This window comes from Bubalus kerabau, chromosome 11 (genome assembly GCF_029407905.1).
Source record: "Bubalus kerabau isolate K-KA32 ecotype Philippines breed swamp buffalo chromosome 11, PCC_UOA_SB_1v2, whole genome shotgun sequence".
NCBI classification, from domain to species: domain Eukaryota; kingdom Metazoa; phylum Chordata; class Mammalia; order Artiodactyla; family Bovidae; genus Bubalus; species Bubalus kerabau.
In genome coordinates this window covers 9,200,834-9,216,926 of record NC_073634.1, presented here as the reverse complement: position 1 = coordinate 9,216,926, position 16,093 = coordinate 9,200,834, and the positions used below count along the sequence as shown (strand labels likewise).

Below are 16,093 nucleotides of genomic sequence, written 5' to 3'. Positions count from 1 at the left end.
TGGTCTGTCTTTAGTCACAGGCCACGTTTGCAAATCTGCCCACAAAAGCCCGTTTGTGACCCCAAATCAGTGTTTGTGTGGGTGGCAACTTGTGGATGCCCCAGGGCAGAGAAGTGCCTAGCTGCCGGCACACACGTTCCCAGGTGAGGCTGGACAGGAAGTGGTGTTCTAGCGTCAGACTGACAACAGGTGTCCTTTCGTGTTAAGCGTGGTGCCACATTTCTGACATTCTGTGCCGCTTAAGTTGGTGATTCCATAGCTTGGGACAGTGCCCAGGCATAGGGCTGCCACATGACTGAGGTGCCTCACAGAGAAAACGTGTGCTAGGCGAGCTTTGTGTGTGCATCCAGGCTGCCGGCCAGGAGCTCTCGCTTACCGAGAATCGGCAGGGCCTGAACCCGAGGTTGGGCGCTTCCAGCAGTGGTATGGGCGAAACTTCACCATCACAGACAGTACTGGCTAATAAACTTTCTTTGCCCAGTGCTAATGTGCAAAATGGTGATGCCCGCACGTCAGCCCTGGGCAAAGAAGTTAGGTGTGGAAAGAAGTGCGTTACTGCCATATTTAGACTCCTGAAGGCATACCTGTTAGGCCAGCTTGGGTCCTTTTGAAGCTGATATATTTATAAATCCTTCCCTTTATGAGAATACCTAAGCTAAAATTTCTCATCATCTAGGCATACTGTTTTGCCAGTATTACAAGGCTGGAATTTATACTAATCTTAAAACCTGCCCTGCTTGCTATATCCTTTAACTTTTGCTAAGAGTTGGACTGGAAGGTGAGTTACTCAGGTTTCTGTAAAGAGTATGCTTTCAAAGTACCTCAGTAGATGGGGGATTTTTCATGATTTCTTCAAGTAAAAACTACATCAGATGATAGAGTTCATAGAAAACTTTAATGTAAGGCACTGTTGTCCAGAGTTAAAAGAGGGGTAACAGCCCACAGGAGCCCACAGGCGGGGCACACACCCCACTCAGTGAGGACAGCTCCCCAGGACTGTCCTCCTCCCAGAGCACCGAACATCAACAGAGAAAGCCCGGAGAACTACCAGCTATCACAGCCCCCAGAGGCGGTTTTGGGGAATCCCCACATTGGTGGACAGCCCAAGAAAAGCGTTTACTCTGTTTTAGGTCCCCGTGAAAAGCAAGCATGAGGTTACACGTGTGTCCATGGCTCACACTGGGCCCAGTGAGAAGTTCAAGGGTCAGACTGCCATCCCGGGATGACTCCAGGCCCCAGGGGCAGGAATTCATGTTCTTAAAGAGGGTCTTCATTTACTCTCCCTAAAGCCTCATCAGAAGCCTATGACTTACATCTTAAGCAAAAACAAGCCTGTTGCTCTTCAGTGCTGACGGCCTCATCTCCCGAGTGCAGTGACTTTGGGATGACCTTTCCCTGTGGACAGCCATCAGCAAGACACCTACAGGATGCATTCTTCCAGGTTCCTACCAAAAATTCATCTAAAGGGAAAAGTCACCCAGGGAGGCAAGACTCTAAGTGGAGAGAGTGATGTTTATGTGCATTAAACCAGGCAATCATGGGTCTGGACAGTTTTAAAAAGGAAAGCACAGCACAGCTGAACAGTGAACGGGAGGTCCCAAGAGGTATCACTTGGACACCTTGGTCTCGGCAGGCGTCTCTCCGGTGTCCAGGGTCTTCAGCAGCCGGAAGAGGCCCGCGGCCTCACGGATCCTACTGAACTCGATGCAGAAGGCCTGCACTTCTATAAACAAGTCCTGCACGTTGATGATCTTGTTACGGATCAGGGACTGCAGAAAGACGCACACTAGACGCACCAGACGGTTCTGAAAGAGGAACCTGTGTCAGCGTCTGTTTTCAGGGCAGGTATTTATAAAGGTTACAGAAATTGTGACTTACCTGCATATATTTATCCTTAATTTGTTCACAGGTAGAAATGCAATTGGATATATAAAGGTGAATAAATTCAGGAGGTAGATCAACAGCTGTGGTTAGTCTGTTACATAAAAATAAAGGCAGGCCTGTTAATTTCGGTCACTTAGTGAAGATTCTAATATTAATGGTTTATGCAAGTAAACATCGGAGCCACCCACCCCACTCACCCCCGTTAATAAGTGACACTGCCGTTTCTCAGGTCTGCACATCATATGTAATAAGCACTGAGCACCATGTCCCTGGGTGGTCTTGGCTGAATCGTAGTTCCTAGTTACCATCCAGGCTCTGACAATGTGGGCAGTTACTCCGTCTACGTAAGTAATACCAACCTGATTACACATGAGTGCTATGCAAGGAGCACTTGTGAAGGAAGGCGTGGTAGGAACTGAACAGCACAATGCATGACAAAGTACTTACATGAGGCAAATGTTTGCACAAGGAGCAGTGTAAGTGGGAAGGATTCACAGGGCATATGACTTAAATGGAAACCCAAGGAGAGAAGTGTTCTTCAAATCAGTAAATAATCTAAAGTGTAGAATCGGGGGTTGGCGTGGCCCATTACTCAACTACAGAATTTTTTCCCACAAGGCTCCAAGGAAACGCAGCCATAGGCTGCTGGTGATGCGTGGGATGCGGTAATGCACAATGAGGTGGGTGGGTGGGGCTCCCACAGCAGACCCCAGCCTTGAAAGCATGTCCACACTGATAAGAGGATGTAGTTATCTTTGGACAAAGTGCCTACGGTCTGGTTTAGACAGTAAGTGAGCACTCAGCATGGTCAGCCTGGAGGACCCAAACAGAAGAAGTTCAGACGAGAAGGTGGCGGAAGCAGCAGGTTAACAGGTCTTGCAAGCGACAGAAAATGAAGGTTGAAAACCTCGTGCTTCCTCTCTCCCTCCACAGATCTGTGCTGCCCTAGGACACACCTGCCCTGGGCTTTCAGTTAGGCTTTTCCCACCAGCTAATTAACTTAAAAGGACTTTTTTTGGGGGGGCTTCATCATGCAGATTTTGGGATCTTAGTCGTGTTCCCCCTCCCCACCGAAGGGAGTGAATGCTGGCCCTCGGCAGTGGAAGTGCTGAATCCTAAACACTGGACTGCCAGGGAATTACCAGCTTAGTACAGCTGTACTGCTGCTGCTGCCAAGTCGCTTCAGTCGTTCCGACTCTGTGCGACCCCATAGACGGCAGCCCATCAGGCTCCCCCGTCCCTGGGACTCTCCAGGCAAGAACACTGAAGTGGGTTGCCATTGCCTTCTGCAATGCATGAAAGTGAAAAGTGCAAGTGAAGTTGCTCGGTCGTATCCAACTCTTAGCGACCCCATGGACTGCAGCCTACCAGGCTCCTCCGTCCATGGGATTTTCCAGGCAAGAGTACTGGAGTAGGGTGCCATCACCTTCTCCGAGTACAGCTGTAAGTAGGTTAAAAAACAATAATCCCTACCTTAAAAACGAGCGCTCCACAAAGGTCATGCTCTAATTGAAGTGTGGTTGTCTGGTGCTCAGAATGGATCTCCCCATAAGCAGAAAGGCCATATGATTTAGCCCCCAAAACAGGACACCACGTGGAGGGGGATTGAGGATGAGAAGCCCAAATTGGGACCACGCCAGGCAAGCCTGCCTGTATGGCTGCACTATTTGTTGTTGTTTAGTTGCTAAGTCGTGTTTGACTCTCCTGTGACCCCATGTGCTGTACTCCGCCAGACTCCTCTGTCCATGGGATTTCCCAGGCAAGAGCATTGGAGTGGGTTGCCATTTCCACCTACACTACATATAAACAGCTTAACAGCAGGTTCCCAAGCTAACCTCCAAGTTTGTGAAATTTGTGATGTACCTAAAACTTGTAAGCAAAATAACAAAGTGAGAAACCTCTTGTTGCTTCCCTGACAGTTGATAACAGCAGAACAAGGAGACCAAATCAAAGAGTGGTTCAGAGAACAATGCCGGGAATTCTAGGGAGGTATTCTTGGAACTGTCTCAGCTCCTTGGCCCCTACCTTCCCATGATATAGCTTTAGTCACTAACAGAAATAATGCAACACCTGTAATGTATATAAAGACTATACAGCTTCCCAGGTGGTGCAGTGGTAAAGAATCCACCTGCCAATGCAGGAGATGCAGGAGACTTGGGTTCGATCCCTGGGTCAGGGAGATCCCCAGAATAGGAAATGGCAACCCACTCCAGTATCCTTGCCTGGAAAATCCCATGGACAGAGGAGCCTGCTGGGCTACCGTCCATGGAAGCACAGAGTCAGACATGACTGAGGGACTTAAGCACAGAGCACTAAGAATATATAACCATATATAGGGAAATACATTTTAGCAATTATATTTCACAGGTGGTGACTTCCCAGGTGGTCCAGTGGTTAAGATAGTGTTAAATGCTCAGAATACCCTCCAAGTTCTTCCTTGGGGGTGCGAAATTCATTTGCAGTTAACACTAAAGCTCAGATTATTTAATGGGTTTTCTCAGACTAACAATGTCAGGGAAAAAAAAATGTTGTGAGTTTTTCCCCTTCTAATCATTTAATCAGGATCTATATACCTGCCCCACACGCCCCCACCCCCACCCAGCATTTGATCGAGTACAGAAACTTACCGATTTACAACTTCCATCGAATGTAATGACATATCCATATTGACCAGAACTGAAAAATACTCAGTGATCTGACTTGACTGCATTAACTTCAGCAACATTTCTATAGCAACTAGAGGATTGTTTTCCACTAGGTCAGGAAGTTTGGCTGGAGTGAGGCCAATATGATAAACAAGTTTGGGGTCCTTTTCCAACTCTCCAAGGAGCTAAATAAAATCAAGTTTTTTTAAAGAGAGAAAAAGAAATTAAGTTAGAAGTTCTCTTTCCTGCATATAAAAATATCCAAGTATTTTATTTTTAAAATGTTATAAAATTTACCTGCACTGAACCAACTTCATCAGTATCTTCCCTCAAACCCATAATCATCATGCTTTGATATTTTGACACTTAGATTTGACTTGTCAGGTATTACAACCAGGCACCATCACAAGAGTTTATAAGTAACACTGATGCCTCCTGGGCATGAAACCAGAATCAATCCTGTCTGGATTTTAACAATAACATCCTTAAGTCCCTTGTAGGTAGGTTTTTTTTCTTTTTGGTTATAATCAAAAATAATCTTACCAACTAGTACTACTGAAAAGCACAGACCACAGAGGTCATCAGGAAACTCAGGAACTGAAGCCTGCCCAGCACCTGGGGAGGGGGTGTCGGGGGTCAGACCGCCTACACTACAGTGCGAGTCACACGCACTCTGTTACTCAAATATGTGTCCGCAAAAATAATGTTTTTTGCCAGATTTGTACATTGCTTTACATACATTTTCTATGCTATTTCCTCATCTACTTGCTTGTACACACATAACTCTTTCAGGACTGACTGGTTAGCAAAGTGAACTACGAACAAGGCTGTTACTTGACTCTGAAGATGCTGTTAGGTGGTAAACCGGGTTGGAAATGTACCTCCTGACAAGTTCTAATGGGAAAGAGTGCAAACTGGGTAAAATGCACCAACAGGAACTACCCACAGCGTCCTGTCTTTCCTGAAGGAAGTCTCATCATCGGGCATAGGGACTTTTGAATCCACGACCAACCAACTGTGTGATGGGCGCTGGTTTACCTCCCTGGTGAAATGTGAGTAACTGCAGACTTACCCTCCAGGGTAAGTCCCGTTCAGCTTAGCAACAGCGTACACGAAGCACCCAGCAGCAGAGCCAGAGCACAGTGCCCCACAGTGAGCGCCACCTCAGACCCCTCGCCCAGGGTCGAACTGATCCCAGACAGAAGCTGCAGGGTGTTTGGGCACCAGACTCGTGGCCCCGCCAGTGCAGTGAGCAGAGTGGGAGGCCAAACGAAGCTCCAGGGACCAAGACACTTCCTACTAGTGACCACTGGTCATTTACCATTTTATGAGAAACAGAACCGCTTGGTGAATTCAATATAGGCGAACGCTGATGGTAAACACATACCTGTGTCTGCTGAGGAGAGGACAGGGGGCTCTTGAAGGCTTTAGCCATTATTCGCTTGATCTCCACACCGGTGCTGTTCTTCACACACATTGACTTATCCCACTGGATCGCGTGGTCAGGCTCAGTGGGGTTGAGCCAGGCCAGCTCGTCCTCACACACATGCAGCGGAGGCGGGGGGCGAATGAACTCTGGCCGGAAATGGCCTGCAATCAGAGGAGCCTGTGTGACTGCTGCTGGGGGCCGGCCGATACACACACACTTCTGCATAAACCCCACGTCTGTGCGTGCGGGCGTGCCCCGTCACGTCTGACTCTGCGACCCCATGGACTGTAGCCCTGCAGGCAGCTTCTGTCCACGGGATTTCTCAGGCAAGAGTACTGGAGTGGGTTGCTTAATAAGGACAACACGGTCACATGGATTCAAAAATCAGAAGCAGAAATGACATAAAGTCGGTTTTTTCCAGAACACAAATGAAAGAATGAAATGCTGACATAGAATTATTATACCAGAGACCAAATCTATCAATCTTTGGAGAGCAGAGGAAAGCATTACCACCCCCTGCCAAGTCCTGGTTCAATCATAGTCAGTAGCAAAAGGACACCACTTCCTTCATTGGTAAGTCTTTTGATGGGAAAAATAAAACACTATTTGATCATCCTATTCTCAGCACTCTTTTATTCAGAGACCATATAATGTGTACCAGTTTTATTTTTGCATCTTAAAACCTTGCAGTAGCAAATTATGTATAGATAGAAAGGGCAGGTGAGAACTGTGGTTGACTGGATATTCTGAAACGAATCTGGAAAGTCTCATAAACCCATAAATTCACAAATGCTGTATCATTTTAATAAAACAGTGAAAAGAAAAAAAAACAGGACAGGGGAGTGACTCGATACCTCAACTGTTTTATAAAGATTGATCCCTAAGATATAAATGCTCTTCAGTAAATGAAAACAAACACTGGCTGGGACTCCTGCGCAAACTTCAGCCCCTCTTTGGTTTTCACACAGGGCCCAAGACGGCTGTCTCCTCCCATGGACCAAGCCCCTGTCAAATTTCAGACTTGGATACTCCAGTTCATTGAAAATGTCTGTTTTCTGGCTAAGAATCGTCCCTTTATCTTTTTTTGGGTTGTGTTAGGTCTCTGTTGTTACATGGACTTTTCTCTAGTTGTGGAGAGCACGGGCTCTCATTTCCGCAGCTTCTCTTACTGCTCTAGGGATGCAGATTTCAGCAGTTGTAGCTCCTGGGCTCTAGAGCACAGGCTCAGTAGTTGTGGTGCACAAGCTCAGGTGCTCCTCAGCATGTAGGATCTTCCTGGACCAGGGATTGAACCCGTGTCTCCTGCACTGGCAGGCAGATTCTTTACCACCGAGCCACCAAGGAAGCCCCATCCCTTTATTTTAAACTATACCATCTCTTCACCAGAACCAGCACTGAATCTCTGCAGGCTATTAACAAAGAGAAAGTGTTTTAACATTTTAGGAGATGCAGTACTTATGTGATCAAGAGAAAGTTCCCATGAGGTAAGGATGCTTGGTGTTCAGCTAGCCTCGGACCTGATACCTGACCGGTCTACTTCTTACATCCCTTTCCAGTGGCGCATTCCAGTCACAGCTGTGCCCAGCGAGCATTAAATAACCACCTCTGTGCCTTGGACCTTCCCATACACTGTGACTAGCTGAGACTTGTTTATGCCAAAGAACTACTATAAATGGCATGAAGAGTCACAGTGCAGGTTTCAAACTCAAGGTAACACTGCAGTCTGGAGAACATAATCTTATCCCTAAGCAGAAAGCATGTTGTCATCATTAAAACCACACAGAAGCCTATAAAACCAAAAATTACAGTTCCATAAGCTTCAATAGGTGTTTTCCTTGAATTAAAGTAAAAGCCGTAAGACTCAGTAAAACTTTAATGGAGAATGATGAGATTCTCCATTATGATTATTCTCCATTATTAATGATGAGATTAATAAAGAGGTAAAAAAAAAAGGTAATAAGATATAAAAATAACCTCATTTCAGGGAATGTATAGCTTTAGGTATGTAATAAAAAAAAACACGGTATTTTTATTAAAGAAACTAACTTTTATTGAGCATATCTACTATGTTCCAGACACCATACTAGAAGTTTCTCATTAAATTCATGTTTAACATTCTCTGGCATAAATCCCACAATGTTTTTTTTTAGATCATTCTCCCAAGGCAATAGAAATAAAAGCAAAAATAAACAAATGGGACCTAATCAGACTTATAAGCTTTTCTTCAGCAAAGAAAACCATAAATAAAACTAAGAGAAAACCTACAGACTGGGAAAAAATATTTGCAAATGATGCGACCAACACAAACTTAATTTCCAAAATATACATAGAGCTCATCCATCTCAACAGCAAAAAAATCAACCCAATCAAAAAATGAACAGAGGATCTAAAGAGACATTTCTTCAAAGAAGACATACAGATGGCCAATAGGCACAGGAAAAGATGCTCAACATAGCTAATTATTAGAGAAATGCAAATCAAAACTACAAAGAGGTACCACCTCACACCAGTCAGAATGGCCATCATTAAAATCTACAAATAACATGCTGGAGAGGGTGTGGAGAAAAGGGAACTCTCCTTCATTACTGATGGGTGCAGCCACTGTGGAAAACATCATGGAGGTTCTCAGTAAACTAAAAACAAGTTGCCATAGGATCTAGCAATCCCACTTCTGGGTCTGTATCGACAAAACTGCAATTCAAAAAGACAACACGCACCCCTATGTTCAGGGCAGCACTGTTCACAATAGCTGAGACATGGAAACAATCTGTCCACTGACAGATGAACAGATAAAGAAAAAGAATGAAATAATGCCATTTGCAGCAACATGGACCTAGAGATTATCATATTAGTGAAGTAAACCAGACAGATAAAGACAAATGTATCACTGCTGTGTGGGATCTAAAATGTGGCACAAATGAACTTATCTATGAAACTGAAACAGACCCCCAGACAGAACAGCCGTGTGGCTGCCCCGGGCGCGGGGCGGATTGGGGTTCTGGGATTAGCAGATGCAAACTTACACAGAATATGGATAAGGGAGGAGGTCCTACCATATAGCACAGGAAACAAAATTCAGTATCCTGTGTGAAACCATAATGAAAAAAATATGAAAAAGAACATATAACTGAATCACTCTGCTGTACAGCAGAAATTACCTCAACACTGTAAATCAACTATTTCAATAAAATAAAAGAGTCACGTTTCAGCATAAACGAAAACATGTTTCAGAACACCCGAGTCTCAGGGGGACACTGCTAAAATAAAACCAAGGATATAAAAGAATATAAAATCAGATTTACTCACTTTCAATAGGTGGCTTTGGTCCACTGACTAAAGCTTCCGTGATCTGAGAGGCAACGGAGCTGTCGAATCCAGAGTTAGACGAATCTGGGTCCGGGTCACTGAGAATGCTAGGGAAGCTGGCCTTACTTTGAGTTGGCAATTCAGACTGGCGTTCTGAAAAAGGTTAAAGCAAAAAACACTTTAAAACGCAGCACGAGGAGAGTGAAAACACAAGCTCGTAACCGGAGAAACTTGTCTGCAACACACAAGCAAAGGGCCGGGTTCAAGCTTTTTTGTTTTTTTCTCCAAAACTCCTACAAATCAGTCTTTAAAAATAGGGGGGGAAATGGGCTAATGACTTCAATGAGTATTTTATTTTTAAAAGCTTGAATGGCCAATAAACACCTCAAAAGATTTCGACCTCAGTAGGAACCAGGGGAAATCTGTTAAAACACAAGGTACTATTGCACACACACTGTAGTTAGAACTGTCCCTTGTAGTCAGTCATTGATGCTTATTTCCTTGTTTTCTTAAAGTTAGGAAGACACAATTGCATCATCCATAAATATATCTGTGGTCCCTGGATCTCACTGTAGAGACATCTGAATTGCAGAGTGGCCTCTGCGCATGAGTACCTGAACCGTGGCTCTGCCTTACCGGCCAGAGCGAGCTGAAGCCCGCTAATGTCCACAGACTGGCCCATGTTCCCGACGTCCATAAGGGCGATCTGCCGGGGTGTCTTTTTGAAGAGTTCCCGTGGGGGTGCCAGCATGAGCTGGGAAAGAAAAAACTTCTCTGGTGGAGTTATAGGAGGTAAAAACCCTGTAAATACACAAACAAAAAATGTATGACAATTTTGCTAATGGTTATTTTTAGAAATTATCTTGAGCCTGATAAAACTAGCATCTCATGTATCTTTAAAGACAATTATAATCGAAGATTTGTTTTTGGTTATACATACATTTATGAAGATATAATTAAGGAATCACCCCAAGGACTGGTTCCAAGACCTCCTGCAAATACTAAAACCCAGGGATGCCTGGGTCCTATACATAAAAGCTGTAGTATTTGAAAGTAACCTACACACATCCTCCTTGTAGTTTAAGCTCCAGATTACTTAGGATGCCTAAGACAGTAAATGCTATGTAAATACAATGTAAATGCTAGGTAAGTACAATGTAAGTGATATGTAAATAGCTGCCAGAATTCAAGTTCTGCTTTGGGGAACTTTCTGGAACTTCCCCACACACACACACCCCCCCAAGGGGCTGGTTGGATCCTTAGATGCAGAACCCAAAGATGTAAAGGGCCGACTGTATGTCAAATGATTCACTGTGATCTGAGGTGATGCCAATGAAACTTAAGTTTCTGGAGCTATTAAGAGCTTTGTTTTCTAACATGCTTCAGTTCCTGCAAAGATAAGTTTATGTATACAGACCAAAACAAATCAAAAACTACAGTCCTCAGAAATGCTTTTCTTCTCTGCTGCAGCCAGCAACTGTGTAAAAGGTAGAGAGACAAGGAAGCAACCACTAGCTCTGCACCGTTATAAGACCTCCCTCATCTGGTCCTGATGCACTCTCCTCCTCCCATTTCCCCCTCCAACGCTTGTGCTCTGCATTCCGGTTGCACAAAACCTCTTAGCTTCTCCGAGTCCTGATTTCAAAACATACAATACACGCAGCTCTTTGAATACCTGAGAGGGCCGCACCCTTCTCTTCCCACCACCCCTAATCAACATCCAGCAGAAACATCAGTCCCTCTCGAGGTCCCTCCGGCTCCATGGGTGTAGCTCCCCATGCCACAAGGCTGTGTGTACGAGGCTCTGTGCACGAGGCTGTGTGTACGAGGCTCTGTGCACGAGGCTGTGTGTACGAGGCTGTGTGCACGAGGCTCTGTGTACGAGGCTCTGTGTACGAGGCTGTGTGTACGTGCCACCAGCACAGCCCTGGATGTCAGGCCACAGTCACGTTTGTGTTTCCTCAGCCAGACTGAAGTTTCCTGAGTGTGAAGAAGCCTTCCTACTCACATCCAGATACATTTTCAACCTTGGCTCTGCAGCAGAGTCACCTGAAACGCTCAAAAAACATACACCCGCTAGATGGGAAGCTGCTGTATATATGGCACTGGGAGCTCAGCTCCGTGCTCTGTGATGACCTAAAGGGGTGGCATGGGGGAGAAGGAGGGAGGCTCACGAGGGAGAGGATGTTTGTATACATACAGCTGATTCACACTGTTGCACAGCAGAAACTAATAATACTGTAGAGCAATTACACTCCAGTTTTAATTTTAATTTTTTTAAAATTAAAACTATATATACCTACTATATATGCCCCTTGATGTACAATGTAATAAGCCTTGTCATTGACAGTCCCTCTGTTGTGGATTTAAGCACCGTCTCTTTCAACAGTAATTGTGGATAACACTTAATTCTATTCCTCATAACAACTCTGTGTTTGTTAGTCCCAAAACCTATATGCAGGTCAGGAAGCAACAGTTAGAACTGGACATGGAACAGACTGGTTCCAAATAGGAAAAGGAGTACGTCAAGGCTGTATATTGTCACCCTGCTTATTTAACTTCTATGCAGAGTACATCATGAGAAACGCTGGGCTGGAAGAAGCACAAGCTGGAATCAAGATTGCCGGGAGAAATATCAATAACCTCAGATATGCAGATGACACCACGGTCCCATCACTTCATGGGAAATAAATGGGGAAACATTGGAAACAGTGTCAGACTTTATTTTTCGGGGCTCCAAAATCACTGCAGATGGTGACTGCAGCCATGAAATTAAAAGACGCTTACTCCTTGGAAGAAAAGTTATGACCAACCTAGACAGCATATTCAAAAGCAGAGACATTACTTTGCCAACAAAGGTCCATCTAGTCAAGGCTATGGTTTTTCCTGTGGTCATGTATGGATGTGAGAGTTGGACTGTGAAGAGGGCTGAGCGCCGAAGAATTGATGCTTTTGAACTGTGGTGTTGGAGAAGACTCTTGAGAGTCCCTTGGACTGCAAGGAGATCCAGCCAGTCCATTCTAAAGGAGATCAGCCCTGGTGTTCATTGGAAGGACTGATGCTAAAGCTGAAACTCCAGTACTTTGGCCACCTCATGCGAAGAGTTGACTCATTGGAAAAGACTCTGATGTTGGGAGGGATTGGGGGCAGGAGGAGAAGGGGACGACAGAGGATAAGATGGCTGGATGGCATCACCAACTCGACGGACTTGAGTTTGAGTGAACTCCAGGAGTTGGTGATGGACAGGGAGGCCTGGCGTGCTGCGATTCATGGGGTGGCAAAGAGTTGGACACGACTGAGCAACTGAACTGAACTGAAGTCCTGTGCAACTCTTTGCCATGCCATGGAGTAGCCTGCCAGGTTCCTCTGTCCATGGGATTCTCCAGGCAAGAATACTGGATGAGTTGCCATTCCCTTCTCCAGGGGAACTTCCTGACCCAGGGATCAAACTCTGCTTTTCTGCTTTGCAGGTATATGCTTGCTGCCTACTCTGCCAGCTAGGAATTATTATCTGCAGCTTACAGAGAAGTAAACTGAGGCAGAGACAGGCAAAATAACCAATCTATGGATTTCTTTCCTGGGAAATCTATTTACAATACAGTTAACAGCTTAGATCTAGTTTCAGACTCATTGCATTTGAGAATAACATTACATAAATCACAGTTCCTTTACCTAACCCATCCTACAGAATTCTGAAGGCTCTCAGACCCAAATCCCACACTGTCTCTGTCCATCTTGGGTGGCGGGTTTGACCAGACCACACACATACACACACACAACACACCTTGCAGTCACTTTTCTGGGCATTCTCAAACTTCCCGAAAGTCAGGTTCAGAACCTGCACCCTACAGATATCTCATGGAATACAAAAGTTGCCCCTTTTAGGTAAGAGCCGTGCAGGAAACCAATCAGAAGATGCTTTAGATCCAGAAGAATTGCCAGCAGCAACAATGACTAGCTTAACTGCAGAAGCCCTCTCCTGCAGGAAAAAATTCTCTAGTATTACATTAATCCTCTGCCTTCACCTTCTGGCTCCCGGAATAGCAGTCCCTTCCTAAGGAGTGACTTACCTGTTTCCTCACTGCCTAAGGACTATGAGATCAAGCTGCTTCCCACCTCTGACAACTTGTTCTGCCCACTACACTGGGCCCTGTCTAAATCTCCCAGACACTCATCACCATCTTCTCCTCTGTGCCATTCTCCTCTCCTGGCTTCAGGTCTTCTCCTAAAATCAAGTCTCATAAACAAGCTCTTGAGTTACCAAAAAAAAAAAAAAAAGCAGTCTCACATCGAATCTACCGGTCTCACCAAAGTTGCAGAAAACACACCTTTTACATAATGTCCAGTAGTAGTTTTATAATCTAGGCGGTGAATTCGAGGCTGTTTTCTATCCTGTGACCCCATCGCGTTAACCAAGGACACCTAACAGCAAGAAGGTGGCTAGTATAATCCTTTGTTGTTTAGCTGGTAAGTCGTGTCCCACTCTGTGACCCCATGAGCTGTAGCCTGCCAGGCTCTTCTGTCCATGGGATTCTCTAAGCAAGAATACTGGAGTGGGTTGCCATTTCCTTCTCCAGAAGATCTTCGTGACCCAGGGGTCCAACCCGTGTCTCCTGCATTGGCAGCCGGGTTTTTACCATTGAGCCACCGGGGAAGCCCTGCGTAATGTGTATCTCCGCCTCAACCACGTCTTCCGGTTCTGAATGACTTCTCATTGACTCTCCCGAGACTTAAAGCCGGGGGCAGATAAAGTGTGTCGTTACTTACAACTTCACACACCTCTGACGGGCTAGACGAGAACGAACCGCATGTGAGGCACAAAAGCGTCAAGCCCCACACTAAGCTGCACGGTTTGACGGCTCCTACTGTTGCGGGGGGAGCGGTTAATTTTCGGTGCCAGGAAGCTGTCACTCGTCCGTACTTGGTGGAGGGGGTGGGGGAGGGAATTTCAAAAGGAGACGATGGATTTCCCAGGCCGGTGAAGGCCCAGCAGCTCCAGGAGGGCGGTCCCAGCCGTACCTGACAGGGGCGGCCGGTCGGGTTCCTGGCCGCCACGGGCAGGCGGCGCGGGGTTAAGCAGGTGCGCGAAGCTGGCGGCGAAGGGGTTGGCGGCGAGCGGCTCGGTGCGATACATCTCCCAGAGCAGGTAGAGCGCCGTGAGGCGCTGCGCCGCGCTGGGTAGCAGGTCCGGCTGCTGCAGCAGCATCACGAGCACCGAGCCCAGGCGGAAGTGGTCGGCTTTGCTGAAGTAGTGGTGGAAGGCGGTGGACAGGCCCTCGAACGTGCTGCCGCCGCCCGCCTCCTCCGAGATGATGCTCAGCAGGCTCGAGAGCTCCTTCGGGGTCAGGCTCATCCTGCCCGCGGGACCCCCAGGGCCTCCGCTCCCCGGCCCGGGGACGCCCGCTCCGCCTCTGCCGCCGGAGCCCGAGCCTCCCGGGCCGCTCCTGGACGCCGACCCCGCCGCTTCCCGGGCTCCCCTTTGCTCCGCGGCGGTGAGAAGCCGGCCAGATGCCGCGCTTGCCCCGCCGCCGGGCATCAACCTCTTTCCCCCGTCCTGCTTCACGGCCGGAGGGGCCCTGGCGCCGGCTCGCTCCGTCCCTGCGGCCGTAAAGCGCGCTGTGGCACGACAGCGTCGCAAACAAAACAAGCCTGGAACCCAGCCGGCAATAGAAGAGCGGGCAGCGCGCAGCCAGAACGAGGCTGCTGGAGCCAGGCCAGGGAGAAGATCCCGAGACGCCGAGGGGGCGGAGCAAAAAGCCGGAAATTGAGGCGGGGCTTGGAGGAGGGGCCGAGCCGCCGGCGGGGCCCGGATCTCGCCCTGCGGAAGTCTCGCGGAGCCCCAGAGCAGTGCTGAGTTGTCATCTGCGCGTGCGCGAGCGAGAGGCGCACCCCCTGGCAGCGTGCCCCGGAGAAACCATTGTCCGGATAAGCGTCTGGAAAATGCTTATTAGAAACTGAAAAGCTCTCTTAATTAACACACATGACTATTCATGGTAGAAGATTTTTAAATGCAAATAACTATAGACCACGCGTTTCTCATAACCAAAATTAATTTTCAGTCCTACACTATTTGAAGAAATGGAGTCATACTGCACACGAGCTATTGTACGGAGTTGTTTTAACAAAATTTCCGGAAAATGTTTTCAGAAAGCAGAAACACCTGCCCAGGTGACTAGGGCTCGCTCCAGGCTGGGAACCACCGAGTGGTGTGACCCAGACTTGCTCGGTTCCTCCCTTAGACCTGCAAAACCCTGCAGGGATTCCTGCCAGGGAATTTGGGAATCTCAAGTTTGGGAAATCCCGTGTGACCTAACTAATGCTGGCAACTGGAGAATTCTCTAGTTCAGTGCCTCCTTAGTTCTAAAATAAAATTGAAAGAAGAGAAATTGGTTGGTCATTGAAGATGCCTATTCTGAAGACTTCTTGAATTGACTATTAGAGGGACTTTCCTGGTGGTCCAGTGGCTAAAACTCTGGCCTCCCCATACAGGGGGCCTGGGTTGGATCCCAGGTCAGGGAGCTGAGATCATGCATGATGCAATGAACAGCAAAGACTCCATGTGCCACAACAAAGGCCTGGCGCAGCTAAATAAATTTTTTTTTAAGTTTAAAAAATGGTTAGATATCCCTCTAGGAAGGTCCTGCCAATTAAGAGCAGCAGACATGACTTGCTAACTTGGGAAACTGATTTAAATTATCTTGAAGGTATTCTTATTTACTACAGTAAATAAACTTCATTGTGTTTGGGAGGTCTGTTTGTTACTGGGGTTTGGTCTTTTTATTTTTGTACTGCAGATTTTTTTTTTTTTAATATTTGTTTATCTATTTAG

At 46.6% G+C, this 16,093-nt stretch overlaps 1 protein-coding gene across 1 annotated transcript; it reads right to left on the bottom strand.

Moving 5' to 3' along the window:
* Positions 1 to 876: 876 nt before the first annotated feature.
* Positions 877 to 14,971, bottom strand: CNOT11 (CCR4-NOT transcription complex subunit 11). Its single transcript, XM_055539457.1, has 7 exons — positions 14,284 to 14,971; positions 9,901 to 10,065; positions 9,265 to 9,417; positions 5,917 to 6,119; positions 4,512 to 4,714; positions 1,879 to 1,975; positions 877 to 1,805 (listed from the first exon to the last, which is right to left on the bottom strand). The coding sequence occupies exons 1-7, from the start codon at positions 14,798 to 14,800 to the stop codon at positions 1,608 to 1,610; spliced, it is 1,536 nt and encodes a 511-aa protein (XP_055395432.1). The 5' UTR covers positions 14,801 to 14,971; the 3' UTR covers positions 877 to 1,607.
* Positions 14,972 to 16,093: the final 1,122 nt, after the last annotated feature.